This window comes from Palaemon carinicauda, chromosome 9 (genome assembly GCF_036898095.1).
Source record: "Palaemon carinicauda isolate YSFRI2023 chromosome 9, ASM3689809v2, whole genome shotgun sequence".
NCBI classification, from domain to species: Eukaryota; Metazoa; Arthropoda; class Malacostraca; order Decapoda; family Palaemonidae; genus Palaemon; species Palaemon carinicauda.
Window position 1 is genome coordinate 114,665,065 of NC_090733.1, and position 16,864 is coordinate 114,681,928.

The following is a 16,864-nucleotide window of genomic DNA, read 5'->3' on the forward strand; positions in this document are numbered from 1 at the left end:
TTTTCTTATAGCATGATGAACTTTGTGTCATGTTTCCTTCCAAACATCTAATTTACTGCAGTATCTTTAATAATGAAATTATCATAACGCTTCAGGTCATAATAGTAAATCACATCAATACCAGTCAAGTAAACCTGGCTTTTTACCTAATGCCAGTTTTATCAGTTAAGCCTATGTCTAGGAACTATGGTAATCAATATATTTCATAGTGAGAATTAATCTGAAAAAATCTTATTTATGAATTATATTACTTATGGGTCTCATGAAAAGCATGTAAGAACATAGAGCAGCTTTATAAACAACCAATACATATTGAGAAAAAAAGGACGGACATAATACATTAAACAAGAACTAGCAAAGGTACTTCTTCCTAAATCAGAATTGGCAAACGAGGAACAGGAACCAAAATTCATAAGAGAAACCATATGATTTTGTAAGTTACCTTACTGGTGAAACTATACAAGAATCATATGATGATATAATCACGATTTTCTTTTACTGTATCATAACTATAAATGAAATTATATTCTTTTCATAGTTTCAAGTACTATAAATAAGCTACATATTCACAATGACATAAAAGGTTAAATCTTATTCTAAATTAAAAAAAAAGCTCAAGCAAAGATTTTCAAATAGCTCTTGATAAGGGGACTCGCAACGTGTACTCTTCTACTACTTTGCTTTCATTAAAGCCAAACATACAGTATTTCTAAGCTGCCTTCATATGATTCTAGCTCTAATTAGCCCATTCCTGAAGCTATTCATCAATCAAAAATCTGCTAAAAGTAAATTTACACTTTCGTATTATTAGAATGCAATGATATTTGATTTACATTAAACATTAAAGGATCCTCTCAACTCTGCTTGCAATCTATTTTTCAACTCTACTTTCCTTCAATGCAAGTTCTAACTCTGCTTTCAATATCTCAAACCACCAGATTAATACTGTACTATAAAAAACCAGTGTGTGGACATGAAAATAATTTAAATTCATTCTTTCAATAACTCAATTTTGACTACCTCTTAATCATCTTAACTCAAGTGTCTCAGTTCTTCTTACTACAATGATGCTGCAGAATTTATAAATAATTTCCTTAAACTAAATTTCTTTTTAAATGGGGTACAGATCGATAATTTCTTTGTTACTGAATACTACAGCATTAACCTAATCCCACTAAGAATACTAATACTTTAGTGATTACTACAATATCTTTTACTTATAATGCATAAAACCAATCATAAAAAATACCGGTTAATGACTTTGAACAAAACTCGTTATCATGGTGGTACTAATCGAATGTAACCAAGAAGAAATATTTTTAGGATCCTACTGAAATCCAATTCTGTACATCTTTGGTTTTTCCATCAAAAGACAATATGTTGACTAAAATCAAATGCAGAATAATGTTACCATTCCATACTCAGTGTCTCGCTCCACTGCATTCACAATTAGAAACACGCAGATACCCTCCCTGATCATTTACAGCGGTATCGATCAATATGTAAACAACACTGTACAAAAACGGAAACTCTGGGTATCCTGGTCTTTGTTTAGAACAACTTAGCTTGATATTAACAAGATAAAAACTGTGATTCCTAACAACTGGCAATTTATAAAATTGTCACGATTTGTATTTACATATGTACCATACTATGACCATGAAGTCAGCCAAACAAAAAAGATGTAAAAGAGATCAAACTCACTCAAGGAATGGCTACAGTTCACTCCTTAGTTATTATGAATTTGCCCCCCCCCCCCCCCCCAGAAAAAAAAATTAATAAATAAATAAACTTGTCAGTTGTTTGAAAGATTCTTCGTAGGGCTTGAAGAAACTTTTCTTGTGAATACTGTATATCAAATAGTGTCAAGACCCTCTGATTTCAAAATAGAATTTTCTGATAATACAAATGCTGAAAACTACAGCATAGTAGCATTGTTCTCCAGATACCAACAATTAGCAGTACATCATATTACTATTAATGTCACTGAAATTCCCTTACATGTCATACAGAATTGATGGTGGTAAGGTTTCAACATTAATGTATTTCATAAACAGTAGCTAAAAAATGATGTTCCTCAACTTTGGGCAGGCGATTCCTCTTCCACTTTAATTGCCTGAGGTACTGGTAGGCTGTTGAAATGCTGACTGGCACTTATAGCTGCATCCAGTCCAACATTGTACAAGGGGTGCACCTCAACCTGTTAAAAAGGAAAAAAATACTGTAACAAGAAAAAAGTATTTTGATTTCTCATAGTTTTCAACTGCTTTCAAATAGACCTTTGAGTTTCCTTTACAGACTCTCCGGATTAGCTTGAAGCATTTGTTCTTACTGGAGTGTGAAAACTTGGAAAAGACATTTAAAGTGATGAACAGTAAAAGACAGAAAGTAAAGTATCAAGACTCCCAAAGGATGCTTCAAAGAACTTTTAATACTGGTTATACTTACTTTCCTGCATACAAAGCACATTATGGGTAATGCCCCATTACATGGTTCAACCTGCTGAGAAAAAACTTGAAAATGTCTGAGGAAGGCTAATACTGTACAAATGATAGAAACACAATCATCAAATGTCCTCTGCTTACTTGCAATTTAACTTTGCTAAATTTCTCTTAAGAGCCATGGAGGAAACAAAGGATAAGCATTTAATAATTGCTTTGCATAAAACCAGTATAATATGAGGTTCATTTTGAACACAATAAAAATAAAATCAGATAGTAAACTACAGTTAAATTCTACTTGTTATCATGCCATTGCCAATTCCAAGCTCACAGCTTTAGTTCTAGTTTAATGTCAGCGGAAAACTTGGCAGAACATGAACATTCTTTGACTGCTTTCATTTTAAGAGAAAATGCTAACTTCCAAAATTTATAAGGTAAAACTATTCTAATTCTGTAAATTGTACAATGGCAAAGATAGGGGTTCCAAGACTTTTTTTTACATCAAATGTAGTCTATAACAAGACCAATAGCTCACCTACCTGCAGGTCTTTTCATCTAAAGATGGCAGCCATTCTAAATTCTCACCACTGCACTTTGTTTTTTTTTTTTTTTATACTTTAAAATCCTTCACTGATAATCCATATGTATTTCACATACACTACTTTCTTTAATAAAAAGAATTTTGGAGTAAAACTACCCAAAAATTGGCAGCCATTTATAGTATTTTGTTACTAACCTCATGTACATAACGGATTTTGAGCGAAGCGAAAAATCTATTTTTGGGTGAGATAGCCATGGCGTCCTGATGGAAGGTTCCTGTTTGGTAGCTTCCTTGGGTATAAGACTACTAAGATATTCCCAGAGAATTTAACCACAGGTTATCACAGAATTCTAACTTCTGGAGCGAGTATCTCAAAGGTTTCCCTTTAAGACATCGTAATACAACAGGGGACACGCATGTCTGAACGTGCCACATAGCTATCTTCACCCCGAACAGAGTTAATGCTTCGGTGTGTAAGGACTGAGAATAGCTGGGAGCCGTTCCACAGCTAATCTCACTCGTGGCTACTACTGATACTCGAGACGTAAACAAACGGACGCCATTGCTCTGATGACGTCACGCCCGTCTTCATCCTGAAGCCAGTTGCTGCCCATCACCATGATACAATTGTGTAGGGTGGGAACAAAACTGGACGAAGTAGTAGGGAGGGTCCATCAGGACGCCATGGCTATCTCACCCAAAAATAGATTTTTCGCTTCGCTCAAAATCCGTTTTTTGGGCTCAAGCCATGGCGTCCTGATGGAAGAGTACCAGAGAATCAATGTATCGTGGTAGATTTTCCCCCAGTGTTAAGTGCCTAGGCATTGACAAAACAGCAAAGTAATCTTAGGTAAAGAACCATAGGAACGAAGAATCCTGCCCCCCTTTGGTAGGAAGTTCCCATGGGCTATGCCGACGTCAAAGTGGTATTGAAGGGCTATTCATCCTGACAGAAGAACTTGAAGAACTTAGAGATGAAGCAGAATGTTTGATATTTGTATAGGAACATTCTGAATTAGACCAGTGGTGGTTGGGCACTGTGTATAGAGTTCATCTCTTGGTTATCAGAAGTAAGTTTTCGTGTAGGAACCTTACTGAGACAGGGTGAATATAATTTAGGATTAGACATCTTAAATTCTTCATGACCATAAGAAAGGAGGAATAAATAAAACTATGACAGTATGTATTTCATAGTAGGTAGGAGCTGAAAGAGACGCATAAGTAATAAAATAGAAATTTTATTTCACAATGCAGAAATTAAATAATTTACAGCAAAAGTAAAGTTCATTTACAGTAATAATAATGTACATAGAAATAAAGGCTTGCTCTTGAATCTGAAAAGGAATTTCAGGATTAGTAGGTACTCGTTCTCGAGGAACGCAAGTCTTTAAACAACACATCATGCTCAAGGCATGCGGCACTTGTGTGACACTATGACATTTCACCTGGGATAAGAACAGTTATAAAAGCACTAAGTGTTTTTAGACATCACTATGAATCGCTCGAGGGTCAACATAGGCACCCGAAGAGTTAGAGTCCCAAGTAACTCACTGTTCTACGCAGAGTTAGGTGCAGGTTTCATAACACTACCTGCGGCTACCACAAAATGTTTGACTTCGTGCACTTGTTTCGCATAATGTTTAAAGAAAACTCGCGAGGACTTCCAGCCCGTAAAGTTTTTAAGGCTTTCAAAGTCCATGCTCTGAAAGAAGTTCAGAGAAGATGCCACTTTTCTAGGATCATGACCAGCGGGTGTACTGTTCGGATCCGCTCTGCGAATGAAGTAGGTGATTTTCGCTCTTAATTGTTTCAGTGACAGGTCGCTGCCCGATGTTTCTCCTTTGAAGAGTTGGCCTCCACCAAAGTTCGAAGTTCTGCGAAGATAGACCTTGAGACTCTCTACTGGACATAGAGAGACATCCTCCTTCAGGGGGCATATTCTCCAAGGGCCCCATCTTTTGGTGGGTAATTCGTTTTTAGCGAGAAACGTCGGATCAGGGGAGAGGGTCACTTCTCCTGAATCGGTAAACAGGATGTGTCCCTCTTCTCTTGATAATGCCACTATTTCGCTGACTCGAGCTCCCGAAGCGAGAGCAAATAAAAATATAACTTTCTGAGTCAGATCCTTGAGGGGGCATGAATCGTTGTCCAAGTTGGAGGCGAAATGGAGTACCTTGTCTAGTGACCAGGAGATCGGTTTCGGAGGGGGTGCTGAACGTAGGCGAGCACATGCTTTTGGTAATTTGTTAAAGATGTCGTTGGACAGATCAATTTGGAAAGCATATAGAATTGGTCTAGCCAAGGCCGATTTGCAGGTTGAAATCGTATTGGCTGCTAATCCTTGTCCATGAAGGTGAATGAAGAAGGACATACAGAAATCAATGGTGATTTCTTTAGGATTTTTTGCCTTGACAAAGGAGACCCATTTCCTCCAGGATGATTCATATTGCCGTCTCGTGGATTCGGTCTTGTATTCCTCTAGGAAGTCTAGACTTTTCTTCGAGATCCCAAACCTCTTCTTTGCGGCAAGGGAGAGAAAATCATGAGATGAAGGTCCTTGATTTTCGATGATGAAGCGAAGACAGTCGACTTCTGTACTTGTTGAGAGAGAACTGGGCCCGGGAGAGGGATCAGCTTGGGCTGCAGCTCCAGGACCAGGGGGTACCAGTTGCTCCGGGGCCACTTGGGAGCCACTAGGGCCGCTGTCCCTTTGAAGGTTCTCAGTTTGGAGAGGACTTTCAACAGAAGGTTGGTGGGAGGGAACAGGTATATCTTGGACCACCTGTTCCAGTCCAGTGACATGGCGTCCACCGCTTCTGCTTTGGGGTCCTCGTACGGGGCTACGTACAGAGGAAGTTGATTGTTGTCGCTCGTTGCAAAGAGATCTATCTGAAGTTCTGGGACTTGGTGAGAGATGAAGGAGAACGATCTTGCGTATAGAGACCATTCCGACTCTATCGGGTTTGTCCGAGATAGAGCATCCGCTGTCACATTGCGGAATCCTTGTAGGTGAACTGCAGACAGGTGCCACTTCTTCTTCTCCGCCAGACGGAAGATTGGGAGAAGCACCTGATTTATCTGGGGCGATCTTGAGCCTTGGCGATTGAGACAACGAACTACCACCGAGTTGTCTAGGGTTAGACGGATGTGGATCGAGGGCGGCGGGGATAACTTCTTCAGAGTTAGAAGGACCGCCATGGCCTCCAAGATGTTTATGTGGAACGTCTTGAATAGTGGAGACCAGGTCCCTTGAGCCTGTTTCAGGTGGGAGTGACCTCCCCAGCCTTCCAGTGAGGCATCCGTGTGGATGTTGAGTGATGGAGGAGGGTGTTGGAGAGGAATGGACCTTTTCAGGGCCTTTGCTTCCGACCACGGCTTTAGGAGGCGTCGAAGTCTGTTTGGAAGCCGTCTCTTGAGGTCTCTTCGAGCGATGGATGCCGAGCGTCTCCAGACTCCCGCGGCATCCTTTAGCTGTGCACGAAGCACTGGGTTTGTCACTGAGGCGAATTGTAGAGAGCCTAGAACTCGTTCCTGCTGTCGTCTTGAAATGCGTTTGGATTTCAGTAGTCGCTTGACAGACCCTGCTATTTCCTTCCTTTTCTTCTGGGGGATGGAAAGGCGGTGTGACTGAAGATTCCAGTGGATTCCCAACCACTGAAACTTCTGAGCTGGAGAGAGGCGAGATTTCTTCTCGTTGATCTTGAATCCCAGGTGTTCTAGGTACTGGGTAACTTCGTTGCAAGACTTTGCACACTCTTCGGGCGATGGAGCCCAGACTAGCCAATCGTCGAGGTAGGCCATCACCTGGACGTTTCTTAGGCGGAGCTGTTGTACTATGGCATCCGCCAGTTTTGTGAAGATCCGAGGGGCCACATTGAGGCCGAATGGCATGGCCCGGAAGGCGTAGCTTTTCCTTTGGAGTCGAAATCCTAGGTAGGAGGAAGCGTGATGGTTCATTGGAATGTGCCAATAGGCATCCGCCAGGTCTATAGAGACCGTGTAGGAACCTTGAGGCAGAAGGGTCCTTATTTGTTGAAGCGTCAGCATCTTGAATTTGTTGTTCTCTATGAACTTGTTGAGGGGGGATAAGTCCAGAATGACTCTGAGTTTGTCTGAGTCCTTCTTGGGAACGCAAAACAGTCTCCCTTGGAACCTGGTGGACTTTACCTTCCTTATCACCTTCTTGTTCAAGAGGTCTAGAACATATTCTTCCAGAAGGGGGGTCGATTGCTGGAAGAACTGCTGGAAGATTGGGGGTGGTTGCGTCCAACTCCAGCCTAGACCGTTCTTGATGATGCTGTGTGCCCAGGGATCGAAGGTCCAACGATCCTGGAATTGGCGGAGTCTTCCTCCCACCGGAAGCACTTCATTGCTTCTGGTGTCCCGAGGACTTGTTGCCTCGGCCGCTAGCTCCCTTTCCTCCTCTACCTCTGGAGGGACGGCGAGATGCGTCTCTGCTTGCACCCCTGAACGAGCCTCTACCTTTGGCATGAAAGGTAGTGGATGGTTGCTCAAAGGCAGGGGTGAAGACCGGTGACTGTGACAACACCGGTTGGGGGACCAATTGAAAGGTCTGTTGTGGTTGGGCAACCACTTGGGAGGTAGCGGGTCCCGGAAACTGACGTTGTTGCTGACGTTGCTGGGGTTTTGGCTTTTGAGGTTTCCTCTTAGGCTGAGGTCCATCGTCCTGAGAGGGTTTCCTTTTTCTGGACATGCCCCACTTGTGGAGAAGGTTCCTATTCTCCGTGGCGGCTCTGTCAGTTATTTCCTTGACAAGGTCAGAAGGAAACAGGTGCTTTCCCCAGATGTTGGAGGAAATCAGCCTCCGGGGTTCGTGTTTCACGGTGGCACCGGCAAACACGAATTCACGACAGGCTCTTCGAGCCTTTATGAAGTGGTACAAGTCCTTCATTACTGTCAGTAAGTGGGATTTGGATAGTACCATGTAGTGATCTGGTATTCTAGTGTCACAGGCCATCACTTCCAGTTGGACTTGATGAGAAAGAGATGCCGCAAGCCTCTCCTTCGTGTCTTGTTCCCGGCGAAGGAGGTGATCGTTGAGCTTAGGGAGGTCTTCATTAAACTGACGTCCGGCGACGTCAGGATCGAGCCTTCCCACGACGAAAGTATGCTGAACATCTTTCCAGTGTCGAGCGTCAGGGGGGGTCACGATGGAGAAGGGTCTGCACTCCTCCAGTGCAGGGCAGGGTTTCCCTTCTTCCGCCGCTTTAAGGCATGCAGCTAAGGCCTTTTCCAAGAAAGGAAGAACCGCAGTGTCAGGTGCAACGTACGTAGGATGCTTCTTGCTCAAAGCCGGAAGCTTAGAGCAGGTAAAGCCCCTACTCTTAAATGCGGAGGCTAGCATAGCCTGGGCCTTTGTGAGATCGAACACTATCTCTTCTTTAGGTTCGGTCTCTTCCTTCGAGGCAGGTTCGGAACGAAGCCGGCCGTAACAGTCCGGGTAGGCCTCAAAGCTTGGGAAGAACTCCACATCTTCCAACGGGACCGTGCCGATCTTGTCACTAACAAAGATCCTGCCGGTCGCAATAACCATATGCTCTGCATACCTCCACGGGTTGGCATGAGAGCAAGCGGGGAGATCCTTGACCGAAATCTTCTTCGGTTCTCTGGATCCAATCATCGACCTGATGGACTCCTGGTTCTCCTTCAGCCTGTCGTCCATGACGGCTCTAATCAGCCGGATCAGTTCTTGGGTAGAAGAAGAAGGATCCGGAGTCGAGGAGGTAGACGGAATGGACATTTCCGTCGGTGTAGGAGTAGGAGGAGGGATGGACGAGGGAGCAGCTCCAAGCTCCGACTCGGTGTACTCCACCTTGTCTTCGTCCTCTTCGGCTCCTTGAGCCATAAGCGTCTTCTCCGTGTCTTCCGAGACGTCTGAGATCTGTTCATCATCCTCGGAATCTAAACGACACTCGTGCATGGACTGAGCCATGACCACATCAGGTTCCACCGTAATTTGGACAGTGGGGATCGCATCTTTTGGTACCACTGAGTCAGGGGAGGCCTTAGGGAACAACAGGGACCTCAGTTCTTCGGTGGCCAGGTACGGTCCAGTAGCATTTTTCTGAAAGCCACGCACCCACTTGCGCAGCTTTTCACGAGAAATGTCTCTAACCTCCGCTGAGGGAGGGTTATGGAAGGCCTCAACTAGGTGGGCCTGGCAGACCGTACAATCCAGTGGATTCCAAAACTTCAAATCCCCTTTCTTGTCTGCACAAGGGGCGTGAGTCCTGCAAGCCGTATGCCCGTAAAACTGCGGGCGTTTCACAGCGCAGAAGGCGAAGTCACACTTCATCTGCTCCTCCTGTGGAAGAAAGAGAAAATGAGTATGGGGGAGTCATAAGAATGGCTCTTAAACTAAGTTAATATTAATCATTAATTTTAACTTAAAGAAGGTGTGATGCATAGAGAATGAAAACAGTAAAGGAGAACATGCTCCATGCATCTCGCCCGGCTGGTTACCATAAGCTTGGTCCTTGGATAATCCAAATGACCGAGATCATTGGATATAGTTTCCTAGAATTCCCAGTATTTTGGAACTCCATGGAAAACCAAGGACAAGATTGGGATCGAATTCATTCGGTTCCCAGTTAAGAGCCAGAAGGCCTCATTAAAGGGTAACTGCTTCTGGCAACCAGCCGTGCTAAGATGCACATAGCATGCTGGAATTAGAAGAATGCAAAGAGACAGCATGATCACTAATAGAGCAGTACTAGGTACTGATCTTAATAGCAGAAGCAGCTTATCTGTTTGCGATATAGGGCTATCCTAGTCTTATGATAGCTACAGTAAGGGGGTGCAAGTATTCTTGACGCCTCCGGGGCATCCGGCAAGCCGCCGGCATGCCGGAGCTCGCTCCAGCATAGATTCTGGCATTAGAACAGACAATTTTCAAAAGTCAGTTAAATACCAGGATGGCGGCCGCCGGCACAACGGCGGCACGCCGGCAGGAAGCGGCGGCTCCGGCAGTCGGAGGATGCCAGGTTGGTGACTGGGATAAGGATGGTAAAGGCAGTATCGGGTTGCCGGCAGTATATGCCGGCACTCCGGTGATCGACCGGCAAGCGGACGATTAGATAGGAGTAGGAGAGCCGCCGGTAGTAGCCGGCGGCAGCCGGCAGTCCCTCGGTACACGGGGGGCTGGCGGCAAGGGTAGGGAAGTCACCAAGAAGGAGGCAGGTATTGCCGACAGTAGAGGCGGCAAGAGACCGGCACCCGGATAGATAGAGAGACAGGGGGAGGGGGGAAAGGGATGCAGGAAGTACCGTCAGGGTTCCAGACATCCCTCCCCCTCCCTGAGGGGGTGTACCCATGATAGAGGCAGGCTCTAACATCCATGAGCAGGGGTCACTAGGGACCGGGAGCTAGGTAGCCCAAGGGAGGGCTAGGGAACACCCAAGAGGGGGGGGGGGGAGACTCCCATATGCAGAACTATACTAGTAACTAACCTTATAGGACACTATGAAGGTATATGTACCAGAGTGGACTGCACAAGGAAGCTCGGGTAGCCCTACTCTTCCACCCTAAGGAGGAGTTGTAGGACAGGGGACAGATGAGTATAAACTAACCTAAGCATAGGCTAGGCTATACAAGAGATAGGTGGGGAGGGAGAAGAGAGAAGTCTTCCCAGGAAGGGTTTCTGTACCAGAGCGGCCACTAAGGGAAGGGAGGACACTCCCTAACCTAAGATCAGGCTGATCGGCTAAAACGGTGCAAGAGTACAGTTTCAGCATGGAACAGAGAAACCTTCCTAACCCGACCTAGAACAGGGCTAAAAGTCCTGAACTAGGCAAGGAAGAAGACATATCGCTATCGCAGGAAAGTCATAGACTATCCTAGCCATACAGGTAGGCTAGCCTAACCTCACTCTCAGACGCAGCCCTAAAGGGGGTTCATTCCTTTAGGGAGGACAGAGAGGCGATATATACTCTATTAGACAATTAATCCCTTTACTCAGAAAAGGGATCAAGGCTAAATAGAGGGAATGCCAAGGCAGGGGATGAAGTAAGCATATAGGGATCCTAATATTAGGTTAGGCTAGAAAGAATCACTGACTAGCCTATCCCCTATATGGTCCCTGAAGGCGAAAACATTTGCATCACTGTCAAAAGTATTGTAAAATAATAATGCCACTATCTTCATAACTTAGTCTAGGATCACTAATAAATCATGCATGAACACTTGTATGTAGGCTCCTGGCCTGGGGGCTATAGTAGCCGACTGGTATGAGGTCAATCGATGACCGATAAAAGCGTCTAAACACGATATAAAAGTTCCTAGCTATGAAGACTAAATAAACTAATGTATTCGATTAGTATATAAAGCCGGAAGCGTTGTTGTGGCTAACTAAATAAGACATGCATAACAACAACGACGCCATAAAATGGCGGGTCCGGTAGAGGCACAGCTCTGCCACAAAACATCAATTATTTCGAAAAGTAATATTTACTTTACGGCCAGAGCTTAATTAAACAATACTGGAACCTTGTACTCAACTTTCCAGAAGAAGGCGAGGCTGAAGGTAACGACATAGCGAAGATGCAAAGCGATAAAGATAACACAGGGAAAATCCGTCTAAGTAGGGCAGCTACTAAACAAAGGATGAAGACGGGCGTGACGTCATCAGAGCAATGGCGTCCGTTTGTTTACGTCTCGAGTATCAGTAGTAGCCACGAGTGAGATTAGCTGTGGAACGGCTCCCAGCTATTCTCAGTCCTTACACACCGAAGCATTAACTCTGTTCGGGGTGAAGATAGCTATGTGGCACGTTCAGACATGCGTGTCCCCTGTTGTATTACGATGTCTTAAAGGGAAACCTTTGAGATACTCGCTCCAGAAGTTAGAATTCTGTGATAACCTGTGGTTAAATTCTCTGGGAATATCTTAGTAGTCTTATACCCAAGGAAGCTACCAAACAGGAACCTTCCATCAGGACGCCATGGCTTGAGCCCAAAAAGGTCTATTATACTAAAGACTATGCCTTGTTTTGATAGTTCTTACAGACAAGCTTAAATTGTAATAAATAAGCATACACCTATAGAAAGGTACTGTTTAAAGTTTACTTTGAGTGGTAAATAGCCAACAATTACTTGAGGTTCTCTACAGCATTTCTTGAAGCCTCTAGCTGACTTGTTATGTTATACTCTCCATCAATTCCATATGACTGTCTTCAAACATGACTTTTCAACACCATCACAATTTCACTCCTCTAACTTTTACCTATCATTTAGGAATAAAGTTTGACAAGTCCTATACTGTCACCATATATGTTTAATGACCAACTTGCCTGTAGAGGGTTAGGTACCAGACGAGTTTTTGTTGGAAGGTGTAACAGCTTACCACTAAGTTCAATTAACTATCTTTGTTTTTGAAAAGTACTAGTACAGTAATAACCTTTTAGCAAAGTGCTTGTCTATACTGTAAACTGGTCCTCTCAACATATATTCCTGTGCTCACTTTTGAATATAGAAAAATACCTGACATTCTGTAGGAGTACAGAACTAAGATAGACTGCAATCGAATAACTTACCCTAAAAAGCATCATCTATCAACAAATATGACGTGTATAGTTGGACACAGGTCTCCCTGGTACACATCCCCCGGAGAAATGCACCCTGTTACATCATTACTGCACGCCAAGTTCCAGTGTGTAGCCCAGCCCACCACCTCTGCCATCTCTCCCAACACTATCTGATAGGTTATGAGCTTGAGCTTGCTTAGATTCAGTTTAAAATCTAAGTTGGAAGTATGAATGTTATACCTATGAATATGAAGCAGCTACTGTCACATATATAAGATAATTGTTTATGTACAAATTGTAAAGCTTCCTTAAAAATATTCAAGCTAAATACATAAAAAAAACAAATTAAAATAGTAAAAAGATTGCAATAGAAGTAAGTGGTGTTGAAGAGGAGTTATCGAACCTTTTTATAATTTTATTTGTCGCTTATCGTAGCCGATAGATAACATAATTACTATGGCATGAAATAAGAGATACTTCTGGTAAATTTAATATACTCATATAATTAATAATTGCTGTTCCTGTTAATAATATCAGTCTATAATGAGAACTGAATGACTTGCTGAGCACTGCTTCATGAAATGAGCTTGGTAACAGTGTTGGCGAATTCTTTAACCTAGGTAGGAATATATTTAAGGAAGCTTAACGAATTACACGAAACACTTAAAGTACCTTATAATATATACATGACAATATTTACTTCATATTCACAGGTTTAATATTCATACACCCAACTTCGATTTTACGTTGAATCAAGCAAACCTGTTACCAAGCAGATAGTGTTGGAAGATATGGCAGAGGTGGTTGTCGGGGCTACACACAGGAACTGGCCGTACAGTAAGGGTGTGACAGGCTACACTTCCTCAGAGAAAGGTGCGCCAGGGAAACTTGTGTCAAACTGTGACATGTTTACCACATTCACTTGGGAGTCCAGAACAAATCACATTACTTGTACTTACCAATTCATTGGTGGCTTTCCCAACTAAACATTTATTGTTTACTGATCCACTTGAAAAATGCTGAGCTACAGACATGCCACTCAGAGTGTAACATGTGTGGTAGAAGTCTGGAGATCTGTAAAGATGATAATAATGGTAGTAGATACACGGCATAGAATAAGTAATTTCAATATAACTATACTGTATGGAAAATGAAAGGATACCGTTAGAAAATATGTTTATTGTTATTATTACTTTAATAAAGAGAGTTATCAAAACCAATAAACTGCTTTTACCCAAAGGCTTTATTTTCCCAAATGAAAGGAAAAAATTGGAGCGAAGTTATTGTATGACTGCTAAGTGGGATGAGACAAAATGGAATAAATGAAATATAACAGCTAGAAAGAAATACAACTGAGGCTGCTTTCTGCTTTCCGTATTCTACATCTAATCCTTTGTTGTTTTATGCCAAAAGGGTCTAATTTCTTTAAATTTCCCTTGCATCAGTTTTCACCTTCGACTTTAAGAGCTCCTCCCCCAGGTGAGTCACATAACTTAAAGGCCTTGTTATACTACTACACATTAATGATTAAAAACAATGACAATAATGAAAATAACAATTTTATATACTGTACTTTACTTTACATGGTCCTCTAAACTATGTAAAATTATCACTTATGAAAAAATACTGTTCTTTAGCTACTGTACTTTCCAATGATTATACATTAATCTATAAACCACTGAACATTGAAATAGCTTAATGCTTAAAAATGTGTAAAAAATATCTGATCAAAAAGGTTTTTCAACTAGATTTCAAGAATTGGAAACTTCAGGTTTGGGGTATACAGTAATGCCTCAAAGATCGAACTTGCCAAAACTCGAACAAATGTTGAAGGTCAAACAATTTTAAACAACCTGTATAACAGAAACAAAGCCGACTGAGCCAGTTCACATTTAGCTCTCTCCCAGTTCAGTTTTGGGATGAATTAGGATCTATCTCCAAGGTACTACTGTATACTGTATTCTCTTCTTATTACTCATAACTAAAGTTAACATATAAAAAAAAGGAAGATACAAAACAAAATCTCAGTACTGTATCATAATTGCAACAAATGGAAATTTAGAAGATTGCAGATGGTGGAAGTTATTTCACCCTATTATATTTGAATAAAATGCACCCAATATTACATTAAATACCATAGCTATTGTATTCATAATTACTGTATACTGAATATTAGCAACATGATAACACTACATACTTGCCAGGTTTATCAATCAAGCCACCCCTCGGATGCTGACAACACAGAAGTAAATATTCCTGAAGTGCTTCTTGCTGAAACATCCACCTATCACAGCTTAAACTTGCTGCATCTGGAATGCAAATTTAGAAATCTTTGAGTTTTCAAGTTCCTATAGTAAGCTAATGACTACTAAACAACCATTGATGAACATGAGTACAGGGTAAAATTTTTCTTCCATACAGTTTATCATAAACCCCTGATTTTACATCAAAATTCATTCTTGAAGACCATTTTCCAACTTTAACCCCATGAAAAATGCAGACGGCAAAATTTCCCTGATAGCAACGGCCAATAATTCAAATTCAACAGTATGGCTCCTCATCTTTCACAAGGATTATATCCCACAACAAACTGTTTCTGACATAAAATTCATTCAGCTTCAGGATTATGCACTTTCAACAGCTGGAATTTCATGGGATATAGGTAAAGGCATGTAATACATCAACCAAGTATAGTATGATTTACCTCTAAAGCCCAAAAACTAACATGATTAGATGTATTAGATGTATAAAAGCTTCCATGAGGACCTGATACCTACCAACCGAGCACTAGCAAAGCCCAACAGCTGATATTAAAATATCTATCCTAGGTAAAATCAAACTTTTCTTTAAAAGCTTTTCCCTAAGTATTAGTGGACATCTGGTATACAGAACATAATAAAACACCATTTTGGGGGTTTCATTCACTCTAGTTTATGATAAACAATGAAAAATGCATAGAAAGAAGAAAGACAAAATTATAACCCCTTTTAAACTCTATTACATCACAAACACATGTGACAGCATTATTGTTACAAAATACTTTCCATACACAAACTTTTATCATGATTAACTACTGATGCTGGATGTGGTTTTTTGTGACAAGGTACACATTGCCATGTAAGAGAGAGAATAATTATGCATTTAGATTGTAAAATTATTGTAATTCTATTGCACATGGCTACAAAAGATTTGCAACCTAGTACAGTATCGCTAAATCAACTTGATACTGTATCTTCAACTACTGGGTAGCCGATTGTTTTATGCGAATAACTTTTATTTACATCAAACTGAAATTCATACTGTACTTTTGCAAAATATTTGTATACATGGGAGGTTTTTAAATAGCTTATTTACATACATTTCAATAATGCAAATGTTAATCTACCAGACTGAAAATGTTTAATGGTTTTATTCTAACACCAAAAGTATCAAATTATTCTACACACAAATATTGTTTGGTGGATTTGAATTTAAGTAAAAATAAACTTTGGTGTTTCACACTCGTACCTTCTAATGTTTACATTTTCACCAAATCTACTTGCTGAAACTGATCCAGTCAAAAATACAGTATATCAGCTCATAAATACAGAAAACTTCTTCTAATAACACTTCAACAAATGAATGATAAAAAGCACCAATAATGATTTTCATACTGAAGTTCTACAATCAAGGAACAGCTTACTTTTAAATATATATATAAAAAAAAACTTGCAGCCACTGTAATCATGGTACTGTATCTCCCTTTCCCATCCTTGTAGGCAACACAACCTATAGTAGAGTCTAGTTTATTATTAAAATGTTATTTTCCTTAGTAAAATAAATTTTTGAATATACTAACCCGATGATCATATAGCTGCATCCCTGCTGCCCCGACAGAAAAAATCTACGGGAGGAATACGCCAGCGATCGCTATACAGGTGGGGGTGTATATCAACAGCGCCATCTGTCAAGTAGGTACTCAAGTACTCGATGTCAACAACGAACCAATTTTCTCCTCTGTCCCACTGGTTCTCTATTGGGGAGGAAGGGTGGGTCCTTTAATTTATGATCATCGGGTAAGTATATTCAAAAATTTATTTTGAAGGAAAATAACATTTTTCAATATCAAACTTACCCGATGATCATATAGCTGATTCACACCCAGGGGGGTGGGTAGAGACCAGCATAACAAGTTGACATTATGAGCTAAGTATTCCGTATTTTATTTTAGCAGTTATTCAAAATAACAAGCATAAAATAAATAAGTACCTGGTAAGAAAGACGACTTGAACAATTACTCTGCCTTTTTAAGTACGTCTTCCTTACTGAGCCTCGCGATCCTCATAGGATGCTGAGCGACTC

General features: G+C 41.4%; 2 protein-coding genes across 3 annotated transcripts in view; both read right to left on the reverse strand.

The window, feature by feature from the left end:
- The window catches only part of Bub3 (mitotic checkpoint protein Bub3), a 164,267-nt gene that overhangs the window by 104,394 nt on the left and 43,009 nt on the right, over positions 1-16,864 (reverse strand). The gene's annotated exons all lie outside the window — the stretch shown is intronic.
- The window catches only part of LOC137647060 (protein farnesyltransferase subunit beta-like), a 62,349-nt gene that overhangs the window by 19,144 nt on the left and 26,341 nt on the right, over positions 1-16,864 (reverse strand). Inside the window, exons 7-9 of one of the 2 annotated variants that reach the window (XR_011045520.1) lie at positions 14,721-14,832; positions 13,483-13,597; positions 2,002-2,200 (exon numbers count right to left, since the gene is read on the reverse strand). Coding sequence is in view for 1 of the 2 variants with exons in the window: in XM_068380223.1 (XP_068236324.1) it covers positions 2,078-2,200; positions 13,483-13,597; positions 14,721-14,832 (350 nt within the window). In the remaining variant the exon portion in view is untranslated. Of the gene's footprint in view, positions 1-276; positions 2,201-13,482; positions 13,598-14,720; positions 14,833-16,864 lie in introns of those variants that run through there. The other variant, XM_068380223.1, reaches the window with a different exon arrangement.